Raw genomic sequence first — 24,669 nt, 5'->3', positions numbered from 1 at the left:
AGCCATGAGTTGCAGGACATCCTACTTTGTGTGACATACATTACCTAAAGCCATGAGTTGCAGGACATCCTACTTTGTGTGACATACATTACCCTAAAGCCATGAGTTGCAGGACATCCTACTTTGTGTGACATACATTACCCTAAAGCCATGAGTTGCAGGACATCCTACTTTGTGTGACATACATTACCCTAAAGCCATGAGTTGCAGGACATCCTACTTTGTGTGACATACATTTTATCTTACATAAGAATATGAAAATAGACCATTTTTGTATTTCCATGTCATCTATTAGAACTAATAATTAAACCAGTCAATTTATCCAGATAAGAGCATTGTAATGTACTGGCAGTAGACATGAACCTGTCTAGATGACGACATCATGAGCAGCCTTTGTGCATCGTGCAAAGACATCCAAATTAGCCAATGATGTCAGGCGCTGGGGTGAGGACGGGACAGCCCCACCCCGTTCCATCACAGCTATGTGTACAGTAGCCAGCACAACATCCCTGCCATAAGCTCCATGTTCTTATTCAGTTATAGCAAAGGCTTAAAGTCATGCACGTAATATAGCTATTTACCCATCATCAATCAGTTATTTAATGAGGCTTGGTTTCTCCGGAAAGATGAAGTCAATATCTGGAAAGCTGAGACTCTGCCGTTTACTGAGTGTCAGAAAATGAAGTAACAACCATTATAAACACACTATGAAATCTGCCCGTCTACAGTCAGATACACAGCACACCCAGATTGTGGTGGCAAAACACTGTCTGTACAGGAACATATCAGTCTAACTCTCAAATCAGACAGCTGCTGCTGAACAGTCACACATGCAGTAGTCAGATCCTGCAGTCAGAGGCACACATGACAATGTTTTGAAACAGTGGAGCGATCCAGCAGCAGCAGTCTTGTTTGGGTGGGTCAAAGAGAGGGGGGGTTGATAACACAGCACCTTTAAAGACAGAGGGATTGAGAGAGAGGAGGGGGAGAGAGTGACGGAGAGGTAAACATTACTTGTCTCACTCACCTTGTATGTTGTTTAACTGCTCCTGTCTGCAAAGGATGATCAGTGTGCTCCATCTCCTCTCCCCCTTCTGTTCCTTCCTCTCTCCCCTTAGTCCTCACTCTGTCTGGGTTAGCTTGATACAGTCAGAGCAGAGCCAGGCGTAGGGAACAAAGACTATGACATCACAGTCTCACACAGTGAGACAACACTGTTCTCTCTCCTTCACTCACTCACTCTCTCACACACTGTTCTCTCTCCTTCACTCACACACACACACTGTTCTCTCTCCTTCACTCACTCACACACTGTTCTCTCTACTTCACTCACTCACACACACACACTGTTCTCTCTCCTTCACTCACTCACTCACTCTCACACACACTGTTCTCTCTCCTTCACTCACTCACTCACTGACACACACACACACACACACACAGTGGACATGGGCACGCACACAATACATGTGGGTCACCAAAGCAAGAAGAGGGTGTGTCCAATTATATTAATTTACCCAGCATGCAGTAGGGGGGTCAGTGGCCCCTAAAACATCCCTAAAAGCTTAATCAATGGGAAGCGTCTGGTCTTCTAGATTACCTATTGATCTGGTCACCATTCCAACATTAAAAATCATAACTCTTCCCTCATAAGTGTTTGGAAAGATGGCCCAGTCTGTGAGCAGAATCGTTATAACCAGATACTAAACCACTAATCAGTGTATCCTATGGGGTGTGGCAGTGGGATAGGTAAGTGGTTATCAATACATCAAAGTGAGACATATTGATCATATTGTGTCATGGTTCAGAATGAGAATATTTGTTAAATGGATGTCAGCAAGCAATAATTGTGTTTTCTGGACACGCCCCTGCCAGTGTAAACCAAACTCCTGGTTCTAATTCAACACTGTGCCTTTGTGTGAAAACCAGTGTTCAAATATGATTACACACCAAGCACAAGAGAGCAGGCTTTTAATCATATAATCATTTATAATTACATCTGTTTTCCAGACAATCCCAGACAATCATCTGAGTGTGGATCAACCACGGAAGTAAAATAGCAACAAAAGATCACCATCACTATGACACACTCTCTCTCGTCATTGAAAAACAGCAGTTGATTAACTCCTATTATTGTTTTGGGAAAAAGATGAGGCGAGTCATTATCTATGCAATCAATCCCACCACAGCAACATCTATGTTCAACCATTTACCAGTGAAAATGAAACGCTTACACGCAAGTGTGTGTACACAACCCAACGTAGATACACAAACCAGGAATTCAGAGGTGAATTGAGAAAATAATCACAGACCGCTGGAATGTACCACAGGGACCCTCACTGTATAGTCAGCTGTCATAACTAAGTTACAACGCTTCAGCAACCCATTGGCAGCCTATAATAATAATAAACTAAGGTGTCTGAGCACAGATAGACCGTCAAAGGTTTTCATTGCACTTCTCTGCAAAAACACTTGGTTTCACTTCTTTACAGAATTGGCAAAAACAAAGGAATACAAAAAATATATATATATAAAAAAAGGGGGAAACATTTACTTCTCTTTAGACACCGACATACCAATTACCAGCACAGAATCACTCAAACTTTCACATTTAGGTACCAACACTGTCATTCAGCATCTATTATACATAGCATTGCTACAGTAGACAGCCACGCTTAAACGTATGTTAGTTAACATTTAAATGGCTAGTTGGCATTCTGAAGGAATCAGAACTCAGGTGAAGCTCATAATGACATGCCCGCTTAGATTACATCATCTCCCTCTTGTACATTATTAGAAAACAAGGTGCTATCTAGAACCCAAAAGGGTTCTTCAGCTGTCCCCATAGGATAACCCTTTGAAGAACCCTTTTGGGTTCCATGTAGAACCTTTTTGGGTTCCATCTGGTTTTTACATGGAACCGAAAAGAGTTCTACCTGGAACCAAAAAGGGTTCTCCTATGGGGACAGACTCAGAACCCTTTTGGAACTGTTTTTACTAAGAGGGTACACAACAACATCCTCCTGCCAACCGATACCAAAGAAAAGGAAAACAAGTTTGAACATCTGTGTTAGCGTGCAGTACTAACATGCACACTGCAGGTTAATGAACCTTTATGGTAAGAGGGATAAGGGTGAATATGATATTTCCCCAAGCAGAGAGACGAGTGCAGACTGGTACAGGCTAGTGACCTGGGGGAGTGTTGAATTCTGGGATATGGAGCTGGGGAGAAGTACGAGACGTGATACAGTTTTTGACAGATATAGCCCTTGGCACTTTTCCACACTGGTCACCTCTACCTCTATCCCTGCAGGGGGATTGGGGGTTGGACCCCCCTCTCTTTCCTCCCTGCTAGCCTGATATCCTGACCTGGGGCTACTCTCCTGAAGGTCCCCTCCTCCCCTGTAGATCTGCTGCGGTTTCCTATTAGCCTGGTCCCAGAATGGTTTGTGCCATCTTGCCAACTAGACCATAGAGTTAATAAGACGGCACAAAACAGATCTGGGACAAGGCTCATCTCCTACACCTCAAAACCTTGTGAAATCACTCACTAAGGAACAGAGAGAGAGAATCCCCTCATCTGCTTGTTCCTACTGTATGTAAACACAATATTAGGGGGTCTTGATGGGATGAGCTTTAATCTGTATGACTTAAACAAATCAATTGTAACGTCAATTGACTATGCGATGAGACGGCACGAGTCACGCCAATCGGAAAACACTGTAGTCCTCCTCGGAAAGAAGCAGAACATTCAACTCTGAACATCCTTTTATTTCTTTACATTTTTTACTTTTTACATCAGTCCTTCTGTTGTCTCGTGAAAAGAAAAATTAGTGGCCGACGTGTCGTCACTGAATGTCCTGTGTGGAGCAGAATGTATATGTTGACCCGAGTCGTCAAGCAGCGATTAACACTGACGATGTCACACTCCTTGGCATCATGGTCCCAAACACCACTACCTCCCTCCACTTCTCGTCTGAACACCTTTAACGATGACACACCTACTACACTGGTACAGCAGCTCTTTAGATTTAGACTTAACCAACCATAGCTGCTAACAGCATCAGAAACATGGCGTCACGCAATGTTACATTTTTCACTTAGAAATCTTATTAAGATTTATTCAATAAATAAGACCTTTTCACTACGGTAGGATGATAATTGACAACTATGTCCTTCTGCACAGGTAATAGAATGAGGCGCGTTGCTACGTTTTACAAAGTGCTCCTGACAAGGCTTCTCTTCACCCAGGTGCATCTCTTCACCCAGGTTCTTCTCTTCACCCAGGTTCTTCTCTTCACCCAGGTGCTTCTCTTCACCCAGGTGCTTCTCTTCACCCAGGTGCTTCTCTTCACCCAGGTGTAGGAGTTTGACAGACAGATGACCTATAAGGGAGGGAAGGAAGAAAAAAGTAGGCTTAAGGCTTCCGCATGCTTCTGTTTGGCTGGCGCCTAGCTGAGCTCGGCTAGGCTAACCGAACGAGTGTGCTCGCATAGCCACTTTAAAAGACCTTTGCTTGTAAATTGGAACGAAAAGCGTCAACAGTACTGTTTGTCTATCTTGAGACGCCGTAGGCAGTATACACTTCCTCAAAATAGTCCGAATTAATATAACTCTTTTCCTGAGGATATCTTAGTCTCGCAATTTTACATCTAACTAAGATGTTTGGTACAGTATTTCTCAATGCGAAAATGAGCATGAAAACAAGTAATCTGTCATTGAATGACAACAAAGACTTTTCTGAAGAATCCCTACTGTTGAAAAATCAGATGAAGGCACATAGACTTCGGCTACCGACTTCGGCTTGCTTTAAGAAAAACATTTGTGTGCCCGAACAACTGAAAAAAACAACTTTACCCATGTCCAAAACTAACAAAAACGACAGATTAAATTGTCCTGAACACAACCGTGAATTCACATTGATTCAGTGTTCCTTCCATTTTTTATGTGCATTAGCAACTCACAACAAAAAATAAACAGCCAAGTGATCCCAGTTCTTCTCCCAACATTCTCTTTTCCCTTCGGTATGTGTCTCTCAATTTCGATCCGACCGCTCCCTCTACACACACTCTTGCCGACTCTGCATGACTGCTATGTTGACTACGACGTTAGCTGATATGGTGGCAAATATGTAGGCTGTGTGTAGCGGTTATGATATGGTATGATCATATTTGGCTTGGAAAGTTGTTGTGTTTGGCACTGAGGTCCACAAGCAAAGGGAAAAGGTGAGAGGAGGTGATAGAGCATATATGCTGTAATAGAAATAAGGCCATGCTCACTGAAATAGGCACTGACCGCCACTGGGTTACAACCCCCCACCTAAACATAGGCAGGTTCCAGACTGAAATATGAAACAAAAACAGGTAGGGGTGAAGTCAAACGCAGGGGAAAAGAAAGCTGCCTTTGGTGTGATATCTACTGGTTAAAAAGGGACACATTTAGCATTCTAATGCTATTAACTGTTTGTCTCAACTCCCAGTGATATTGATGAGAAAGACGCACTTGCAGTTCTTCATTTAGCAAATTACCTCACAACTGAACTAGGCCATTGACAATGGCTGCATACCAACTGAACTAGGCCATTGACAATGGCTGCATACCAACTGAACTAGGCCATTGACAATGGCTGCATACCAACTGAACTAGGCCATTGACAATGGCTGCATACCAACTGAACTAGGCCATTGACAATGGCTGCATACCAACTGAACTAGGCCATTGACACTGGCTGCATACCAACTGAACTAGGCCATTGACAATGGCTGCATACCAACTGAACTAGGCCATTGACAATGGCTGCATACCAACTGAACTAGGCCATTGACAATGGCTGCATACCAACTGAACTAGGCCATTGACAATGGCTGCATACCAACTGAACTAGGCCATTGACAATGGCTGCATACCAACTGAACTAGGCCATTGACAATGGCTGCATACCAACTGAACTAGGCCATTGACAATGGCTGCATACCAACTGAACTAGGCCATTGACAATGGCTGCATACCAACTGAACTAGGCCATTGACAATGGCTGCATACCAACTGAACTAGGCCATTGACAATGGCTGCATATCAACTGAACTAGGCCATTGACAATGGCTGCATATCAACTGAACTAGGCCATTGACAATGGCTGCATATCAACTGCAATCATTTCTGTAATCAGCACTTTCCCCCCCTAACGGTTAAAGACGAGGACTTGCGGAGCACTTTATATCCGTGGCAAATGATTTGAAAGATGCATATCCCCTCCTATTAACGTTACAGCATTGTTGTGTTCTGTAGGCCTATCTGTAAAAAACAAAGTCCATTTTGATGATGATTAGGACCTGTTAGTGGTAGTTTTGTGATAACTGCATTGTGCTTTTCATTTCGTGGGGGGGAGGCCCAGAATATTTTCTGTTTTTTCTTAGCGTTACCGATTGAATTTCGTTTAAATGTTCAGACCTCTAATAGAATTGCGTAGCTTTTGATGTTTTATTGTGCAAGACAATAGAAATTATGTTCTATCTATCACTCTCTCTCTCTCTACCTAGTTACAGTATCTGGGATCTCAAACACAGTTGACCTGATTTACAAACTGTTTATACATTACATGAAGTACACACACACACACACACACACACAGAATGTACAGGTAACTTACAAAAAGGAAACACTGACATAAAGCTTAATAAATGTGGTGTTTTGTTGGTGGTGGTGGAGACCACTGTCTCAGGTGCCACTCCAGAATCTCCCGTAAGTGTTCAATTGGGTTGCGATCTGGTGCTCATCAAACCATTTAGTGACCACTTGTGCACTGTGGATGGGGGCATCGTCATCCTATGAGGGTATAGCCATGCTAGTCAAAATAATGGCCTGCCCAGCATTTTTATACAAGACCCTAAGCGTTATGGGATGTTATTTGCTTAATTAACTCAGGAATCACTTGTGTGGAAGCACCTGTATCCCTCATTTACTCAAGTGTTTCCTTAATTTCGTCAGTTACCTGTATGACGTCATGAAAATGACCTGAGCTACGTGAGAGAACAGAGTGGACTGTAGTGGTACCAGACAGTTACAGGAGAATGACCTGAGCTACGTGAGAGAACAGAGTGGACTGTAGTGGTACCAGACAGTTACAGGAGAATGACCTGAGCTATGTGAGAGAACAGAGTGGACTGTAGCGGTACCAGACAGTTACAGGAGAATGACCTGAGCTATGTGAGAGAACAGAGTGGACTGTAGTGGTACCAGACAGTTACAGGAGAATGACCTGAGCTACGTGAGAGAACAGAGTGGACTGTAGTGGTACCAGACAGTTACAGGAGAATGACCTGAGCTACGTGAGAGAACAGAGTGGACTGTAGCGGTACCAGACAGTTACAGGAGAATGACCTGAGCTATGTGAGAGAACAGAGTGGACTGTAGTGGTACCAGACAGTTACAGGAGAATGACCTGAGCTACGTGAGAGAACAGAGTGGACTGTAGTGGTACCAGACAGTTACAGGAGAATGACAGTTACAGGAGACAGTTACAGGAGACCTGAGCTACGTGAGAGAACAGAGTGGACTGTAGTGGTACCAGACAGTTACAGGAGAATGACCTGAGCTATGTGAGAGAACAGAGTGGACTGTAGCGGGACCAGACAGTTACAGGAGAATGACCTGAGCTACGTGAGAGAACAGAGTAGACTGTAGAGGGACCAGACAGTTACAGGAGAATGACCTGAGCTACGTGAGATAACAGAGTGGACTGTAGTGGTACCAGACAGTTCCAGGAGCCAACAGGTCTAGTACTGAAGTGTTTAGTAGAGACAGGAATGTTTATGCTACATCGTCCTTAGACCTGAGGTGGGTGGTTGTGTGTGTGTGTGTGTGTGTGTGTGCGTGTGTGAGAGAGTGTGTTTGGGTTCTTGTGTATGGATGTGGGAAACTGTCAGTGGGCAGAGATGATGCTTGGGTGCGTGTGTATGTTTGCTTGCGAGTGTGTTTATAAATCAACACACTTGGGTGTGTGTGTAAACACAACGTGTTTAAGTGTGTGTCTCACCATTGTGTGTGTTTCTCAGAGTGCCCTGGTCTCTGCCTCGATCTTCCTCTCCCTGTGCAGGCTGTCTGTGTCGAGGGCCGGGGCCGACACTGTCTGTCTCACTGCAGTCTCAGGCCCTCCACCGTAGATACTGAGAAGATACTGCCACGTCTCCTCTGAGATCTGACCATAGTCAGCCCCTAGGAACACACACACACGCACATTAACACGTACAAATGAACACACACACGTGCACGCATTAACACATACAAATGAACACACACACGTGCGCACATTAACACATACAAGTGAACACACACAGGCCCAGACCAATACACACAGGATCACGCACCCAGACAGACCGACCAATCGACACATGTAACAGCATATACTGCTTACTTTGCTTTAGTTGTATGTGTCCCCCTTTCATCACACCAATCTTACTGTTGTCAATAGGACCAGGGGGTTCTGAGAAGACAATGACAAGCACCCCCAAGAGCTTTAGTGTCGTTACTAAAGAACATTTCACACTGTATTTATTCCCTGTACATATTCGGGGCCAGTTCATAAATCGTCTCAGAGTTGGAGTGCTGATCTAGGATCAGTTTAGTCTATTAGATCATAATTGATAAGATTATAGGTACAGGTGGGGTCCTGATAATAGATCAGCACTCCTACTCTAAAACACTGTGTGTATATGGGCCCTGGTCTGCACAGAGGATACAATGTGATAATTATAGTGTATTAAGTAATCCTGATCTTTAGCTTCCATTGGTACTGTAATGCCTCTGATTATAAATCAACCATTCTCGTAGAATCGTACCGTTGTCTTTGCCCTTGACGAAGTTCTCCCACTCCCTGAACCACTGCATGCTGATACACAGGATGACTGTAGGAGCCTCCTCCGCCTGGAACTCTTTATTCAACTGGAGACAGACCGGGAGAACAGGTGAGGCCTTTGATACAGGACACACCACACACTTACAGGCAAGCGCGCGCACACACACAGTGACCCATCCCTCTTACCCTGATAAAGGTGTCTATTTCCACCTTTCTGCGTTTGACCAGAGCCTCTATCTCCACCTGGCAGATAGCACACACGTACAGGTGGTTCACTGCTGGGCCTCCTCCAAAACTAGGAGACAGACAGACAGTTAGTTGGATGGACAGAGAAATAGATTGGCATTCAGACAGAAGCTGTGTTTGAATACTAACATACTGTATACTACATACGATTAGTTCATTTTAGTATACCGTAAACAAACAGTATCCTTTCAGTTGAGCGTACTAGCTCTTTGCCTGTCTATCAGAAGTTGATGCTGTTGCTATGCAACCTATTGATGGACAGTCAGACAGAGAAACAGGTGGACAGTCAGATGGACAGTCAGATGGCCAGTCAGTTAGACAGATGGACAACCAGTCAGTCAGACAGACAGAGACAGACAGACAGACAGACAGACAGACAGACAGACAGACAGACAGACAGACAGACAGACAGTTAGTCAGACAGACAGTCACAGTCAGTTAGACAGACCGTCTGATGGACAGACAGTTAGACAGACCGTCTGATGGACAGACAAGTGGGTAGGAAGACAGACAGTCGGACACAGTCTCATCTTACCTGTTGTACAGGTACTCCCATACATTCTGCGGCAGGATCACCACCAGGTCGTCTATATAGTGGTACTTGTTGGGTGGGATCCCTGGACAAAACGTGAAAGAAGATTATTTCAATGAGGTTGTGCTGGGGGTTGAGAGTGGTTGTGCTGGGGGTTGAGAGTGGTTGTGCTTGGTATTTGATGGTGGGGTTGGCGAGGGCATAGAAATAGAATCCCTAGATCCTCAGACCAGATCAGTGGAGGCTGCTGCTAAGGGGAGAACGGCTCATAATAATAGCTGGGGAATGGAGTAAATGGAATGGAATCAAAAATGTTTTTTATGTGTTTGATACCATTCTATTCACTCCATTCCAGCCGTTATTATGAGCCATCCTTCCCTCAGCAGCAGCCTCCACTGGAATAGATGGGTGGAGTTTGTACTTTTGGGACTACTCTATTGGTTCCAGTGTGCCAGGAAGCTCAATCAAGCACATCTCAAAGTATTTGAAAGAAAACAAGTACTACTTGAAGTGAGCCCAGGTCTAGATTGAGTCTGGTTGATGTTCAGGATGGGTTCTGGTGGTAGTCCAGTACAGTTCTGACCTCCGTGCTGGCAGAGAAAGGTGTGGTTGATGTTTAGGATGTGTTTTTGTGGTAGGTCCAGTACAGTACTGACCTCAGTGCTGGCAGAGAAAGGTGTGGTTGATGTTTAGGATGTGTTTTTGTGGTAGGTTCAGTACAGTACTGACCTCCGTGCTGGCAGAGAAAGGTGTGGTTGATGTTTAGGATGTGTTTTTGTGGTAGGTCCAGTACAGTACTGACCTCCGTGCTGGCAGAGAAAGGTGTGGTTGATGTTTAGGATGTGTTTTTGTGGTAGGTTCAGTACAGTTCTGACTTCCGTGCTGGCAGAGAAAGGTGTGGTTGATGTTTAGGATGTGTTTTTGTGGTAGGTTCAGTACAGTACTGACCTCCGTGCTGGCAGAGAAAGGTGTGGTTGATGTTTAGGATGTGTTTTTGTGGTAGGTCCAGTACAGTTCTGACCTCCGTGCTGGCAGAGAAAGGTGTAGTTGATGTTTAGGATGTGTTTTTGTGGTAAGTCCAGTACAGTACTGACCTCCGTGCTGGCAGTGAAAGGTGTGGTTGATGTTTAGGATGTGTTTTTGTGGTAGGTTAAGTACAGTTCTGACCTCCGTGCTGGCAGAGAAAGGTGTAGTTGATGTTTAGGATGTGTTTTTGTGGTAGGTTAAGTACAGTACTGACCTCCGTGCTGGCAGCGAAAGGTGTGGTTGATGTTTAGGATGTGTTTTTGTGGTAGGTCCAGTACAGTACTGACCTCCGTGCTGGCAGAGAAAGGTGTGGTTGATGTTTAGGATGTGTTTTTGTGGTAGGTCCAGTACAGTACTGACCTCCGTGCTGGCAGAGAAAGGTGTAGTTGATGTTTAGGATGTGTTTTTGTGGTAGGTCCAGTACAGTACTGACCTCAGTGCTGGCAGAGAAAGGTGTGGTTGATGTTTAGGATGTGTTTTTGTGGTAGGTCCAGTACAGTACTGACCTCCGTGCTGGCAGAGAAAGGTGTGGTTGATATTTAGGATGTGTTTTTGTGGTAGGTCCAGTACAGTTCTGACTTCCGTGCTGGCAGAGAAAGGTGTGGTTGATGTTTAGGATGTGTTTTTGTGGTAGGTTCAGTACAGTACTGACCTCCGTGCTGGCAGAGAAAGGTGTGGTTGATGTTTAGGATGTGTTTTTGTGGTAGGTTCAGTACAGTACTGACCTCCGTGCTGGCAGAGAAAGGTGTGGTTGATGTTTAGGATGTGTTTTTGTGGTAGGTCCAGTACAGTTCTGACCTCCGTGCTGGCAGAGAAAGGTGTAGTTGATGTTTAGGATGTGTTTTTGTGGTAGGTCCAGTACAGTACTGACCTCCGTGCTGGCAGAGAAAGGTGTGGTTGATGTTTAGGATGTGTTTTTGTGGTAGGTTCAGTACAGTACTGACCTCCGTGCTGGCAGAGAAAGGTGTGGTTGATGTTTAGGATGTGTTTTTGTGGTAGGTCCAGTACAGTTCTGACCTCCGTGCTGGCAGAGAAAGGTGTAGTTGATGTTTAGGATGTGTTTTTGTGGTAGGTCCAGTACAGTACTGACCTCCGTGCTGGCAGAGAAAGGTGTGGTTGATGTTTAGGATGTGTTTTTGTGGTAGGTTAAGTACAGTTCTGACCTCCGTGCTGGCAGAGAAAGGTGTGGTTGCTGATGGGCCCTGGCTCAGTGAAGGTGTTGAACTTGTTGAGCCACTCTCTGGAGATGTAGAACTGCAGCAGGCTGGGCTCCTTCATGTTGGCTAGAGCCACAACCTTCTGCCTCTCCCTCACTGACTCCTCACTGCTCTTCCTGTGGACACACACACACACACACACACACACACACACACAGGTGAGCACACACACACACACATGACCAGACACACACACACATACCATAACTAGTTCAGCAAAACAGAAATACATTGTTATTGTCATTGTAATGTGGTATGAAGGTTAGTCTCGCCTGTAGAAGAGCACATAGGCCTCAGCATTCTGCACCACCGTCTCATGGACCTCTGTTACATACTGGTCATCAAACTCATACCACTGACCGTTGATCACGTTCTGACAGTACGCTATGTAGTGACCACCTGGGGGGGAGAGAGACCGAGACAAATGCAGAGAGACAGAGAGGCAGATGCAGAGAGACAGATGCAGAGGCAGATGCAGAGGCAGAGAGACAGAGAGGCAGATGCAGAGGCAGAGAGACAGAGAGGAAGGAATTGCAGAAAGGTAGATAAAGGTATGCTGTGAAATCAACCATATTCATCAGTGTGCGGCTATCTATTTCTGTACCATGACCTCCCTTTCTGTACCCTGCAGCTGAAAGTTACTGGTTGTGATAACTCACATTTTTACATGAGTTGACACACATTTTGAGTTGAATCAAAACCGTGAAGCCTAACAACCATGTTCCCTAAACGTCAGGTAGTACAGTCAGTCAACTGTTACTTGTTACTCACTGCCTGCGGTGCCATGGTGACAGATGACGGACAGCAGGTCGTAAGTGGTGATCTGGGAGAGGCTATCCTTGGCCAGGAAAGGTCGGAGGTCGAGTCCCTCCAATGGGAAGGCCACGTGACTGTTGATCTTGAAGGAGTACATCACCTCATGACGAAAACGCTTCAGGTGAATGCACAGAATCTGTACACACACAAAATGTTTCATGTAGATTTCCTGAAACAAATGCCTTATCTTCACGATGAAAATCAACAACATTACACAACTTCGGTATCTTTAGTCGCTTTGATAAAGCTTGTTTTATCTTTTTTGCAGAATGTCAAAGTATGAGATAATAGATGGGGACAAAGATAAGAGCATTACCTCAGGTAGCTGAAGTACTTTGCAATATTTAACACCATTTCTCAATCTGCAAGATAAGTGAAAGAGTATTAAAATGTGTGCTGAAATGTGATCTGTATTATCAACTAGGCAGATTAATCTTCTAATGCTAAATGGAACTACACATTCTCCAAAATACTTACTTTCTACACTTTTCACAGCTGTACATGTTGTCCCCTGCAAAACAATTAAGAAATTACTGAAATTATTTCACGCCAGGATATGGTTTCATTTAAAAAATTAAAAAATTTAAGCAGGAAAATCCTATTGAGACCAATGTCTCTTTGGCAGGGAGCCCTGCGTCACAAAAAGTGCGCTGTGATAAGCAGTATCTAATGGTTTTAATGCAGTGGCAGCTGCATTCATATAGATAATGTCGCCTTAATCCAGGGCCGACAGGAACATTGATTTAATGATCTGTTTTCTCCTATTAAGGCACCATTTATTTCTAATGAAGAAACCCAGGTTTATTCTCAGCTTCTTAGTTAACTAATCTATATGCGTTTTAAAAGACAACTTATCACCCATCCAAATGCCTTGGTATTTCTAAGAGGGATAACGCTCAATTTGAAGACATGTAAATCTGTGGAGTCAATGTTGTGGGCTCTAGAAAATAACATACACTTCTTCCTAATTCAGTACCAGTTTAAAGTTAACAAGAGCTTTGTGTGTGACATTAAAAGCAGCCAGTAGATCAGGGATGTTGATGCATTTTATTGGACAACTGTATATTTTTGAGTTTACCTTTGAGCTCATCAGCAGCAAAGAAGGCAGCGAGACAGTCCTCCAGCGTTACCATGGGGCCCCAAAACCAGCTGGGGATACAGGACACCACAAACCTGCAGAGGGGGGAGTGGGGGGGTATACAGGAATAAATAGCAAGTATTATGTAGCTGTTACATGTGGTTTACTACTTGTTACAAGGTCGTTACATACTGGGTAAGGTTATTTCCTTGGAATGAATCATGGCAATGGTAAGTCTTACATTGCACAACTGGCTGTTGCAGATAGAAATGTAATGAATAGAGCTTGACACCATTCCTTGTTCTAGATGACAGTCAATCACATCTGTTCTACACATTACATTTCTATCTGAAGGTTCTGTAATGTTGCACCCTCTTGAACGGGCCCCAATGCTAGCCCCATCCATTGATCCCTACCCCATCCCCAGCTCTCTACCCTCATCCCCAGCCCTCTACCCTCATCCCCAGCCCTCTACCACCAGCCCTCTACCCCCAGCCCTCTACCATCACCCCCAGCCCTCTACCATCACCCCCAGCCCTCTACCACCAGCCCTCTACCACCAGCCCTCTACCCCCAGCCCCTCTACCCCCAGCCCTCTACCATCACCCCCAGCCCTCTACCATCATCCCCAGCCCTCTACCATCATCCCCAGCCCTCTACCACCATCCCCAGCCCTCTACCACCATCCCCAGCCCTCTACCCCCAGCCCTCTACCATCAACCCCAGCCCTCTACCACCAGCCCTCTACCCCGAGCCCTCTACTCCCAGCCCTCTACCCCCAGCCCTCTACTCCCATCCCCAGCCCTCCCTCCCCAGCCCTCTACCCCCAGCCCTCTACCCCCCAGCCCTCTACTCCCAGCCCTCTACTCCCAGCCCTCCACCCCCAGCCCTCTACCCCCAGCCCTCTACCCCCAGCCCTCTACCCCCAGCCCCTGCCCTCTACCCCCATCCCCAGCCCTCTACCCCCATCCCCAGCCCTCTACCCCCATCCCCAGCCCTCTACCCCCAGCCCTCTACCCCCAGCCCCAGCCCTCTACCCCCAGCCCCAGCCCTCTACCCCCATCCCCAGCCCTCTACCCCCAGCCCTCTACCCCCATCCCCAGCCCTCTACACCCAGCTCCTACAGCTGCCTTCCCCTGACCTGCGTATGGAGTCCATGATGTAGGTGATCCAGCCCTGGGAGCCGTAGACGTCCAGAGAGACCCCGGTCTTGGCTGGGATGTTCTGGTGGATGGAGGAGTGTAGCTTGGCAAGGTCCTCCTTACCTGGGATGGGCAGAGACAGGTCCTGGAAGGTCTCCACAGTGGTCGAAACCTAAAGGGGGGAAGGGAGAGGAGAAGAGAGAGAGGGGGCGATGAGAGGAAATGGACCAAAACTTCTGTTAAAAAGGTCTACAAATTAAAAGAGGTCAACATTCAATATTCATGTGACAGTACTGAGGTTTCAACAGAGGTAGTAAAGCAGAGTTCCTATGGGAGTGTCGCCCCCTGGTGGTGGTCCACACACACACAGCACAGCTCACCCTGTCACAGGTCAGACACTGGACCAGGCTGAGGATGGAGCCATCAAATATGTCTGAGATGACACTGCGGTAGAGAGACTGTTTCTTCTTCTTGGCACCCAGGATCAGCTGGGCTAAGAGGTAGATTATGGGAAATGGAGTGAAATAGTTTGTGTGTGTGTGAGAGGGTAAGGTGTGTCTCTGTGTTTGGGTGGGAGAGTGTGTGCACACGTGACAGTGTGTGTGTGTATGGACAAGGACACCCCCCATACCTTTCTTGAAGGAGTATGTGGGCCCTGCAGAGCGGAGGGTGCTAGAGCGAGGGGGGCTGGAGGAGAGTTTTGGTTGCAGCTCCTGGACCGTACGGACAGGGCTGCAGGGGCGAGACTGGGGGCGCTGCTGCATCGATGCCTCGTTGTCTGGCTCTGGGTAGGAGAGGAAAGAGGAAGAGGGGGCTTTTAAGAGATTACTCACAAATCACTACAACAGGTCACTACACACACACACTACATTTTCTACTTCCACCATTACCAAAAATCTCAAATCTAATCAAAATCAAGCTTTATTTATATAGTACATTTCAGACATGGATGCAACAAAATGCGATTCACAGAAAAAAAAACATGAAAATAAAAACAGAAATATTTACTACACAACAAACAAGAAGATAAACTAAAGAATAACAAGAAATGAACGACTAAAAAGCACTGTAAGGAAAAGCAAAGCTAAAAAGGTGTGTTTTAAGATCTCTTTTAAATATGTCCACAGTTTCAACCCCACTCAGGTTCTCTGGCAGGCTATTCCAGACACAGGGGGCATAGTAACTAAAGGCTGCCTCTCCATGCCTCTTGGTCCTAGGCTTTGGGATAGTTACCCTACTGGGTACATAACTTAAAAGTATATCTGGCATGTTTTGGGGTGCACAATTGTGGACTGATTTAAAAACCAATAAAATCATCTTAAAATTAATTCTAAAACTCAGGCAGCCCGTGCAGAGAATTTCAAACCGGTGCATAACGTATGCTCTCCGTCTGGTCCTGGTCAGTACCTGTGTATTCTGTATGTTTTGCAGTTGACCAATGGCTTTCTTGGGTAGACCAGACAGGAGAGCATTACAACAGTCAAGCCTGCTTGTAATAAAAGCATGTATAAGTCTCTCTGTATCAGACAGAGAGAAACGGACGCACCGTGGCAATGTTTCACAGGTGGAAAAAAAGCGATTTTTGAAGACATTCCTACGGTGTGACTCGAAATTGGGTTCAGAATCTAAAATGACACTTGTTTAATATTTATTGCCTGTGAATTAAAATATGCGTCCAGATTCTCTTTCTGTGCTTTGGGTCCAACAATAACAAAGCCCATACCTGGAGTGTTGCTGCTCTGCATCTGCCCCTGTGTTTGACTCCGACTGGGGCTCTGTGGTCTAGGGGGTCCCCTCCTCCTCCTCCGCCCCCCTCTCTAGAGCCCCCTTCTCGGCCGCCGCCGTATCCACATCTGCGTCCTCGTCCATCTCCTGGGAGCCTCCGTGGAGGGGCGAGCCCAAAACCCTCTTCTCCTTCAGCCTCTCTTTCTCCGAGATGGGTCCTCCTGTCCCTGATCGCCCCCCAGTGCCTGTCCCCCCTCCTCCCACCCTCGGTGACACCCCGCACTCGTCCTGGATGAGCAGCCCCGCCTCCCCCAGCCCTCCTCCTTCTCCCCGGTCGCTGCTGGCACCTGAGTCGCAGGAGAGGAACTCGTCCTCGGCGGGAGAGCGGTCACTCCCGTCCCTCCGCTCGTCCCCCTCACCCCCCCTGCCGAACTCTGCCAATGGCTCCTTGAGCTCCTCGTGGAGCTGGTCCATCAGACAGCGCAGAAACTCCTGGGTATCCTATGTAGTAGTATACAGGGCGAGAGGGAGAGTGTGTGGAACTGTCTTATATACTCAGATCTCACACACACACACACTACACAAACAAAGAGGTAGAAGAGGGGAGGATGCTGCTCTATCAAGTAGAAAGAGAGAGGGATATTGGTGTGGGAGGAATACGAAGCAGGGAAAGTGTGTGTGTGTGTGTGTGTTCCCTGCAGCGCTTAGGCACAGAAAGTCATTGAGAGTGTGTGTGATGGTGAAAGAAGGTGAAGCATTAAGAGAAACAGAGAGAAAGCATGCTGATCACACAGGCTCAACACAATTCTATTTTCACAGCAGTTTTGTCATTGTATTTTTCCACAGCAATCAAAACCAAAAGTCACATACACACAATCCCATTCCAATCAACCAAACACCCATTAAGCCAAGCAGTAACATCAAAATGTCCACTAGTTACTGTGTGTTAGTTACAGCATGTCAGCATCCCAAATGGCACCCTATTCCCTATATAGTGCACTACTTTTGACCAGATCCATAGCGCTATGGTCAAAAGTAGTGCACTACACAGAGAATAGGGTGCCACTTGGGAAGATCTCAATTGCATACTCCTCACGTCCTCTCTCCTCGTCTCCTGACTTTCTCCTTCAATGGGTTTTGAGAAGGAGACGAGGAGAAAGGACGCGAGGAGTATGCAATGGAGATCTTCCCAATTTCACGGTCTTGGCACCCTACTTCCAAGTATCACTGACAGGGTTAGCCAATCAGCAACACAACAATCAACCTATGAAACTTCACTGTCCCTGGGGGTCCATTTGGTTTGTGGCAACAGTGATTATTTTGGGGGTATGGGACACAGGTAGAGGTGGGCTAAGTCGGGGGTTAAAGAGAGGAGCCAGAGGGGGGGGTAGGGCTAGGGGTCAGGTCATAATTTTGTTTCCTACCTGCTGGGAGCTTGCCCCTACCTGCTGGGCGTAGCCACGGAACATAGGGTTGACCAGCTTGATTCCCTGGGACAAACTGGTGGGGACCACGTAACTAGGCCTGGAGGAAAGAGAGAGTGGTGGAGGAAAGAGAGAGAGAGTTACAGAAAGAGAAGGAACGTGAGAGCGAGGGAATGAAGAAGAGGAAGCAGAATGTGTAGCAGACCATGACTAAGCAGGTAGACTCATTAAACATACGTTAAGTCACACGTTTTCTGGGATAGCCCCCCTTGTGAAAGTGTCTTGGGGTAAGATGTATTTTCTTCTATTACATAGGTCAGACAGTATAATTTAAAAACACAATTTTGCTGCATTCTTGTGAATATCTAGCCCAAAAAATGTGCATGTTGAATGGTACATACAGACTGTAATATTCAACATATTAGCATGTCCATTGGTACACTACCGTTTCTTGTGCCAGAGCTCAGAGATTAGTTTCTGGTAGCTCTTGCACAGCGCAGGTTTCTTGTCTGTCCGCACCAGTCCACTGCAGTCCAGGAAGAACTGAGTGAGAGGAGGACTGTAGAGGGATTAGGGGGGGGGTAGGTGGGGTTAGAGTGGTTAGAGGGGGTTAGGGGAGGGACGGAGAAGAAAGAAAGAACTGGTCAGTTGGAGATCCAATCTATGAAAACTAACACACTGGCTTCTGCTGAGAAGAGCAATCCCTACAGGATTCCACTGAGATTTTTCTGCAGGCTAAAATGATTGATTTTGCCTCTGCAATTATGACATTTTGCTTGCAATAAATGTGCAGTGATTGGTTGAAATTGCGAGCCCTCTTTTTGTACTGCAGTGACGGTCTTACGTGATACCATTGTGATGAATTTACTGTTTTATGTGGGTGATTGGTCAAATATGCAGGCCCTCGGATAATACACTGAGTATAGCAAACATTGGTAACACTTTCCTAATTTTGAGTTGCGCACCCCCTTCCTCCCCCCAGAAAAGCCTTGATTTGTCGGGCATGGACTCTATAAGGTGTTGAAAGTGTTCCACAGGGATGCTGGCCCTTGTTGATTCCAATGCTTCCCAGTTGTGTCAAGTTGGCTGGATGACCTTCAGGTGGTGGACCATTCTTTATACACACGGGAAACTGCCCCAGCAGCGTTACAGTTCTTGACACAAACCGGTGAGTGACAATTGAGACATGGATTATGTATGCGTGCCATGCAGAGGGTGAATGGGAAAGACAAAAATATTTAAGTGCCAGACGCACTGGTTTGAGTGTGTTCCCTGTGGAACGCTTTGGACACCTTGTAGAGTCCATGTACCGACGAATTGAGGCCGTTCTGAGGCCAGAAGGGGGTGTAACTTAATATTAGGAAGGTGTTTCTAATGTTTTGTACACTCAAGAGTAAGTTAGAAAAAGACCCCACTGAACGACTCAGTACGTTAAAGACCCCACTGAACGATTCAGTACGTTAAAGACCCCACTGAACGATTCAGTACGTTAAAGACCCCACTGAACGATTCAGTACGTTAAATACCCCACTGAACGATTCAGTACGTTAAAGACCCCACTGAACGATTCAGTACGTTAAAGACCCCACTGAACGATTCAGTACGTTAGAGAAAGACTCCACTGAACGATTCAGAATGTTAGAGAAAGACCCCACTGAACGATTCAGAACTTGTCATCATCATCATCAAAGCACGTTTTCACCCACTCTATAATATGCAGGGAATTGTTGATTTTGCAAAAAATTCTGCTATTACAGAATCGTGAAAGAACTGGAAGACGAATATACATATGCTCACACACTTTCAGGTTTACGAAACAGGAAGTGACCTCACCAGTTGGACAGGGCTTGAAGAGCTGCGTTCATGTAGCAGGAGTTACCGATATTCTTCATCCCTGTCAGACCTTTGAGAAAGATGTAGGGGGTAAAAAAGAACGTCATACGGGTATATTTATAATATTATATGGTAGGACTATGATACAAGCCACTCCCCTGTTTACACCTAATATTTGGAGAACAGGCCTACATACAGTATGTGGGATCTTCATTTGACCAGTTTCTCACAGGAGTAAAATATTCCTGGAAGATTCGATTACTCTAAGTGATCATTTATTATGGGAAACTAGCTTTGCTAGGCTACAGTAGGCTATAGTTTAGGTGTGTGATCTAATTAGTAAGAACTGCAGGCTTTCAGTGAATTTATGTAAACCACAAGGCTCATTTTAATTTCTTGCAGCACATGAAAAATTATCTGCAACAACAGAGTGATCAAATTAAGATACTACATCTGTTAGTGAAAATGCATGACATGGACCCTGTCAGTTAATATTGACCGTCAGTCTATTACCATTGTCTGGTACGTACTCTTAGGCCCCAAAGCAATTATATTTCTCTTAACCCAGAGCTCGTCTCATTAGGCTCTCAGATAATTTGGGAGGTCCCTGACAAAATCAGCTTGGCACAATTCACTAAGGAATAGACCTGCTAAGCGTGTCATCTAGAGAAAAGGATGAACAAAACGATTGTACAGAGCTCTATATCTGATCGTATGTTACATTTAAAATGCAGACCATATCTGATGGCTACGGTTGTCACCCATAAAGAGAGAACTTCTGGTTGAATGCATTCAGCTGCGCAACTGACTAGGTATCCCCTGTACAGGCTAAGGGTATCAGTTGAACTGTGTATATGTTGGACAATATACAGTGCATTCGGAAAATATTCAGACTCCTTCACTTTTTCCACATTTTTTTACAGCCTAGTTCTAAAATTAAATTATTTTATTTTTCCTCAATCAATAATGACAAAGCAAAAACAGTTTTAGAAATGTTTACACATTTATTACAAATAAGAAACTTAAATATGACATTTACATAAGTATTCAGACCCTTTGCTCAGTACTTTCTTGAAGCACCTTTGGCAGCGATTCCAGCCTTGAGTCTTCTTGTGTATTACACTACAAGCTTGACACACCTGTATTTGGGGAGTTTCTCCCATTCTTCTCTGCAGATCCTCTCAAGCTGTCAGGTTGGATGGGGAGCATCTCTACAAAGCTATTTTCAGTTCTCTCCAGTGATGTTTGATTGGGTTCAAGTCCGGGCCACTCAAAGACATTCAGAGACTTGTCCCGAAGCCACTCCTGCGTTGTCTTGGCTGTGTGCTTAGGGTTTTTCTCCTGTTGGAAGTTAAACCTTCGCCCCAGTCTCAGGTCCTGAGCATTCTGGAACAGGTTTTCATCAAGGATCTCTCTGCACGTTGCTTCGTTCATCTTTCCCTCGATTCCAACTAGTCTCGCAGTCCCTGACGCTGAAAAACATCCCCACAGCATGATGATGCTGCTACCACCATACTTCACCATAGGGATGGTATTGGCCAGGTGATGAGCGGTGCCTGGTTTCCTCCAGATGCTTGGCATTCAGGCCAAATACTTCAATCTTGGTTTCATCAGACCAGAGAATCTTGTTTCTCATGGTCAGAGTCCTTGAGGCAAATTCCAGACAGGCTGTCATGTTCCTTTTACTGAGGAGTGGCTTCGGTCTGGCCACTCTACCATAAAGGCCTTATTGGTGGAGTGCTACAGAGATGGTTGTCCTTCTGGAAGGTTCTCCCATCTCAACAGAGGAACTCTGTCAGAGTGACCATTGGGTTCTTGGTCACCTCCCTGACCAAGGCCCTTCTCCCCTGATTGCTCAGTTTGTCTGGGCGGCCAGCTCTAGGAAGAGTCTTGGTGGTTCCAAACTTCTTCCATTTAAGAATGATGGTGGCCACTGTGTTCTTGGGGACCTTCCATGCTGCAGAGGTTTTTTGGTACCCTTCCTCAGATCTGTGCCTTGACACAATCCTGTCTCAGGGCTCTACGGACAATTCCTACCTCATGGCCTGCACTGTCAACTGTGGGACCTTAAATAGACAGGTTTGTGCCTTTCCAAATCATGTCCAATCAATTGAATTCACCACAGGTAGTTGTAAAAACAAACCTGACATCTCAAGCATGATCAATGGAAACAGGATGCATCTGAGCTGGAAAAAGTGAAGTGGTCTGAATACTTTCCAAATGCACTGTATTCTTTACTGTTATTGAATGGTTGCCATGATGACCAGAGGGGGGGGGGGGGGGGGGGGTCAGAGGTTACCTCTGGGTTTGAGGTCATCCTCCTCCGACTCTGACCCCTCTTCTTCTGCCACCGCGATGGGCACCGCCTTCAACGGGCGGTGGTGACTCACTGGTTGATGAAATCCATCCTGGGAAAATTATTCGTTGTCATTAAAAAAAACGAATAAGAACATAAGTCTGTGTGCCTGTGGGAAGCCAATTAAAATATAAAAACACAGAATCGGCTGCATTTCAGCTCACAAGTGTGAATGTGAGCTGATCAAAATTAAACATAGTTGAGTAAAACTTTATAATAAATAAATGATTTATACACAGTACATAATGCAGGCCTTCTGAATAGTTTATGAACCCTTTCTAAATTAAAATATATTTTAGCCATAGTTGATATAGGGCCAATCACAAATGGCTCCCTATATAGTGCTCTAATTTAGACCAGTGCCCAAAAGGCATGTAAACATAGTATAGTTGAATATAGCTGAGCTGACCTTTGTGCGATGGCGTACCTGGTTGTCCATAGCTTTACAGTGGTGGGGAGTGTGAGTGGCAGACATAGCAGATACTACTGCAGGCCTCTGCTCTAGAAACACCTCCCTCTCACACACATAGCACCAGATCCTGAATGTTGTCAGGTTTACTGTCAGGCTGTGTTTCTTAGTCTAGGGGGGAGAGACACAGAGACACACGCCCACACACTTAATAAGATTTTGAAAAACATTTTTGTTGCATGAAATGCTAGGGTGGCAAGTAGCCTAGTGGTTAGGGAGGTGAGACAGCAACCGAAGGGCTGCAAGTTCAAATCCCGGGTCCGATGGGAAAAATCTGTCAGGAAGTGAGCTGGCAACCGCAGGGTTGCTGGTATTAAATCCTAAATGCTGTTGCACATGTGTCTCTCTGAGGAGGTGGAAGTCAAATTTCGGTTGAGCCAATAAAGTGATCTTGAAATAGCATCTCTCACAACCCAAAGAAGAAAAGCTCTGAGCAGAATTCACCTGAGCGTGTAGGGTGCTGTGATCTGAAAAGGATTCTCCACAGCCAACATATGGACACTCGCTCTGAACAAAATAAAAAAAACTATTACATTAGTCTACGGGTAAAAATATATATTATGGTCCACAGAATATCTGAAACAGTGAAGAAAAGCAGCCTCTGCTGTTTACCTGAAGACAGGCCCAGAGGTTGGGTCCTCCTGCTACACATAACTGGCAGGTTCCCTTCAAAACACAAAACAATTATACAGCACCATCTCCTGTGTGATTTTGTCAGACCACCAGAATGTATTGTACATTTTGTTTGACATTTTGTGAGACTTGGGGCCTTTTAGACCAGAAAAATATGTGAAGGCAAATCTAGAAGACATGACTCAAGAGCAAAAGACATGACTTTGGTCACATTGCACCCATTCCATACATATTCTAGATGCTTGACAATGCGAGAGCTTGGGGATATAAGGCTATATCTGCAAGATGATTCTGAGATAATTGTCTTTAAAGTTCCAACCCCTCATTGGTTTTAATGGTGTCAGCATTTTTCATATTGTATTCTTTTGAACTTTAACAATATGAATTTAGGTATTTACAGTATAATTTTGAACAAAATGCAAATAGAACCTTATAGTCCCAAGCTCGACGGGGCAAATCTCTTTAGAAACCATCATTTCTCTTACCTTGGATTTCTGCAGAAGGTCCTCCTTGGTGACCTCCCCTATGGATTCCAGGTGGGGACAAATGTCCCCCATGTCACTCATGTTTATTCAACTTCTTCTAAAGATCTAGCTAATACACAAAAATATGAATCTGATATTTTGTTTGTGTAGATAAAACAATACATTGAAGCAAGCTCTGACATCAGTAAGTGGCTACAATAAGTAGACACACTTCAATCAAGGGGTGTGTCTGACTCTGCCAGAGTAGACTATTACAAAACGTATGTCGAATTAGTCGTAGTGTAGCAGGGAATGTCGCCGACAATGATGCTCTTTAGTTTAGCTAGGAAGCTAACGTTACTCTACTCACTCAAAGCTTTGAAATTACTGCATTTACTAGTAACTAGCTGCCTGACAACCCATCGACATTCTAGAAATGGATAATCAATTAACTAAACATCTAACTATCGCACATCAGCCAACACAGGTACACTTTTTTAATTTTATAAAACCAATTCCTGCACTATGGTTTGGCTAGAGACACCGAAATCTGACAGCTCTGCTGCAAACTGAAGGCCCTGTTTTTCCACGCCTAACTAGCATCAAAAATCGATGATGACATCGACAACAAATACATGAATCTCAACATGAACTATTTACCAACACCAGGCGATGTCACAACAATATTCAGATAAGTTCATTTAAGGGGAAACGTGCGTTAAAAATAGGTAAACACCTAGCTAGCGATGGTATCCTGGCTAGCTACTGTGGCTGTTGTACGGAATAGATACCCCATCCCACTTGCTCCCCCGCCCAACTCACACACTGGTTTAACGTCAGTGTTGTTATGCACC

The 24,669-nt window shown here is 45.2% G+C and overlaps 1 protein-coding gene across 1 annotated transcript; it reads right to left on the bottom strand.

Moving 5' to 3' along the window:
- Window positions 1-1,954: 1,954 nt before the first annotated feature.
- On the bottom strand, window positions 1,955-24,625 carry usp20 (ubiquitin specific peptidase 20). Its single transcript, XM_029648641.2, is given in 25 exon segments — window positions 1,955-4,385; window positions 8,036-8,214; window positions 8,414-8,482; window positions 8,838-8,940; window positions 9,041-9,149; window positions 9,636-9,717; window positions 11,822-11,991; window positions 12,148-12,274; window positions 12,647-12,827; window positions 13,008-13,053; window positions 13,169-13,202; window positions 13,770-13,864; window positions 14,911-15,083; window positions 15,292-15,404; window positions 15,543-15,695; window positions 16,635-16,696; window positions 16,698-17,137; window positions 18,061-18,160; window positions 18,506-18,619; window positions 19,894-19,963; window positions 22,193-22,301; window positions 22,677-22,829; window positions 23,163-23,225; window positions 23,331-23,384; window positions 23,837-24,625. Coding segments are annotated over 24 exon segments (2,865 nt in total). The 5' UTR covers window positions 23,918-24,625; the 3' UTR covers window positions 1,955-4,385; window positions 8,036-8,050.
- Window positions 24,626-24,669: the final 44 nt, after the last annotated feature.

Source organism: Oncorhynchus nerka, linkage group LG4 (assembly GCF_034236695.1).
Source record: "Oncorhynchus nerka isolate Pitt River linkage group LG4, Oner_Uvic_2.0, whole genome shotgun sequence".
NCBI classification, from domain to species: Eukaryota; Metazoa; Chordata; class Actinopteri; order Salmoniformes; family Salmonidae; genus Oncorhynchus; species Oncorhynchus nerka.
Note: the sequence above shows the minus strand (reverse complement) of the source record. Positions and strands in the feature narration are given on the sequence as shown.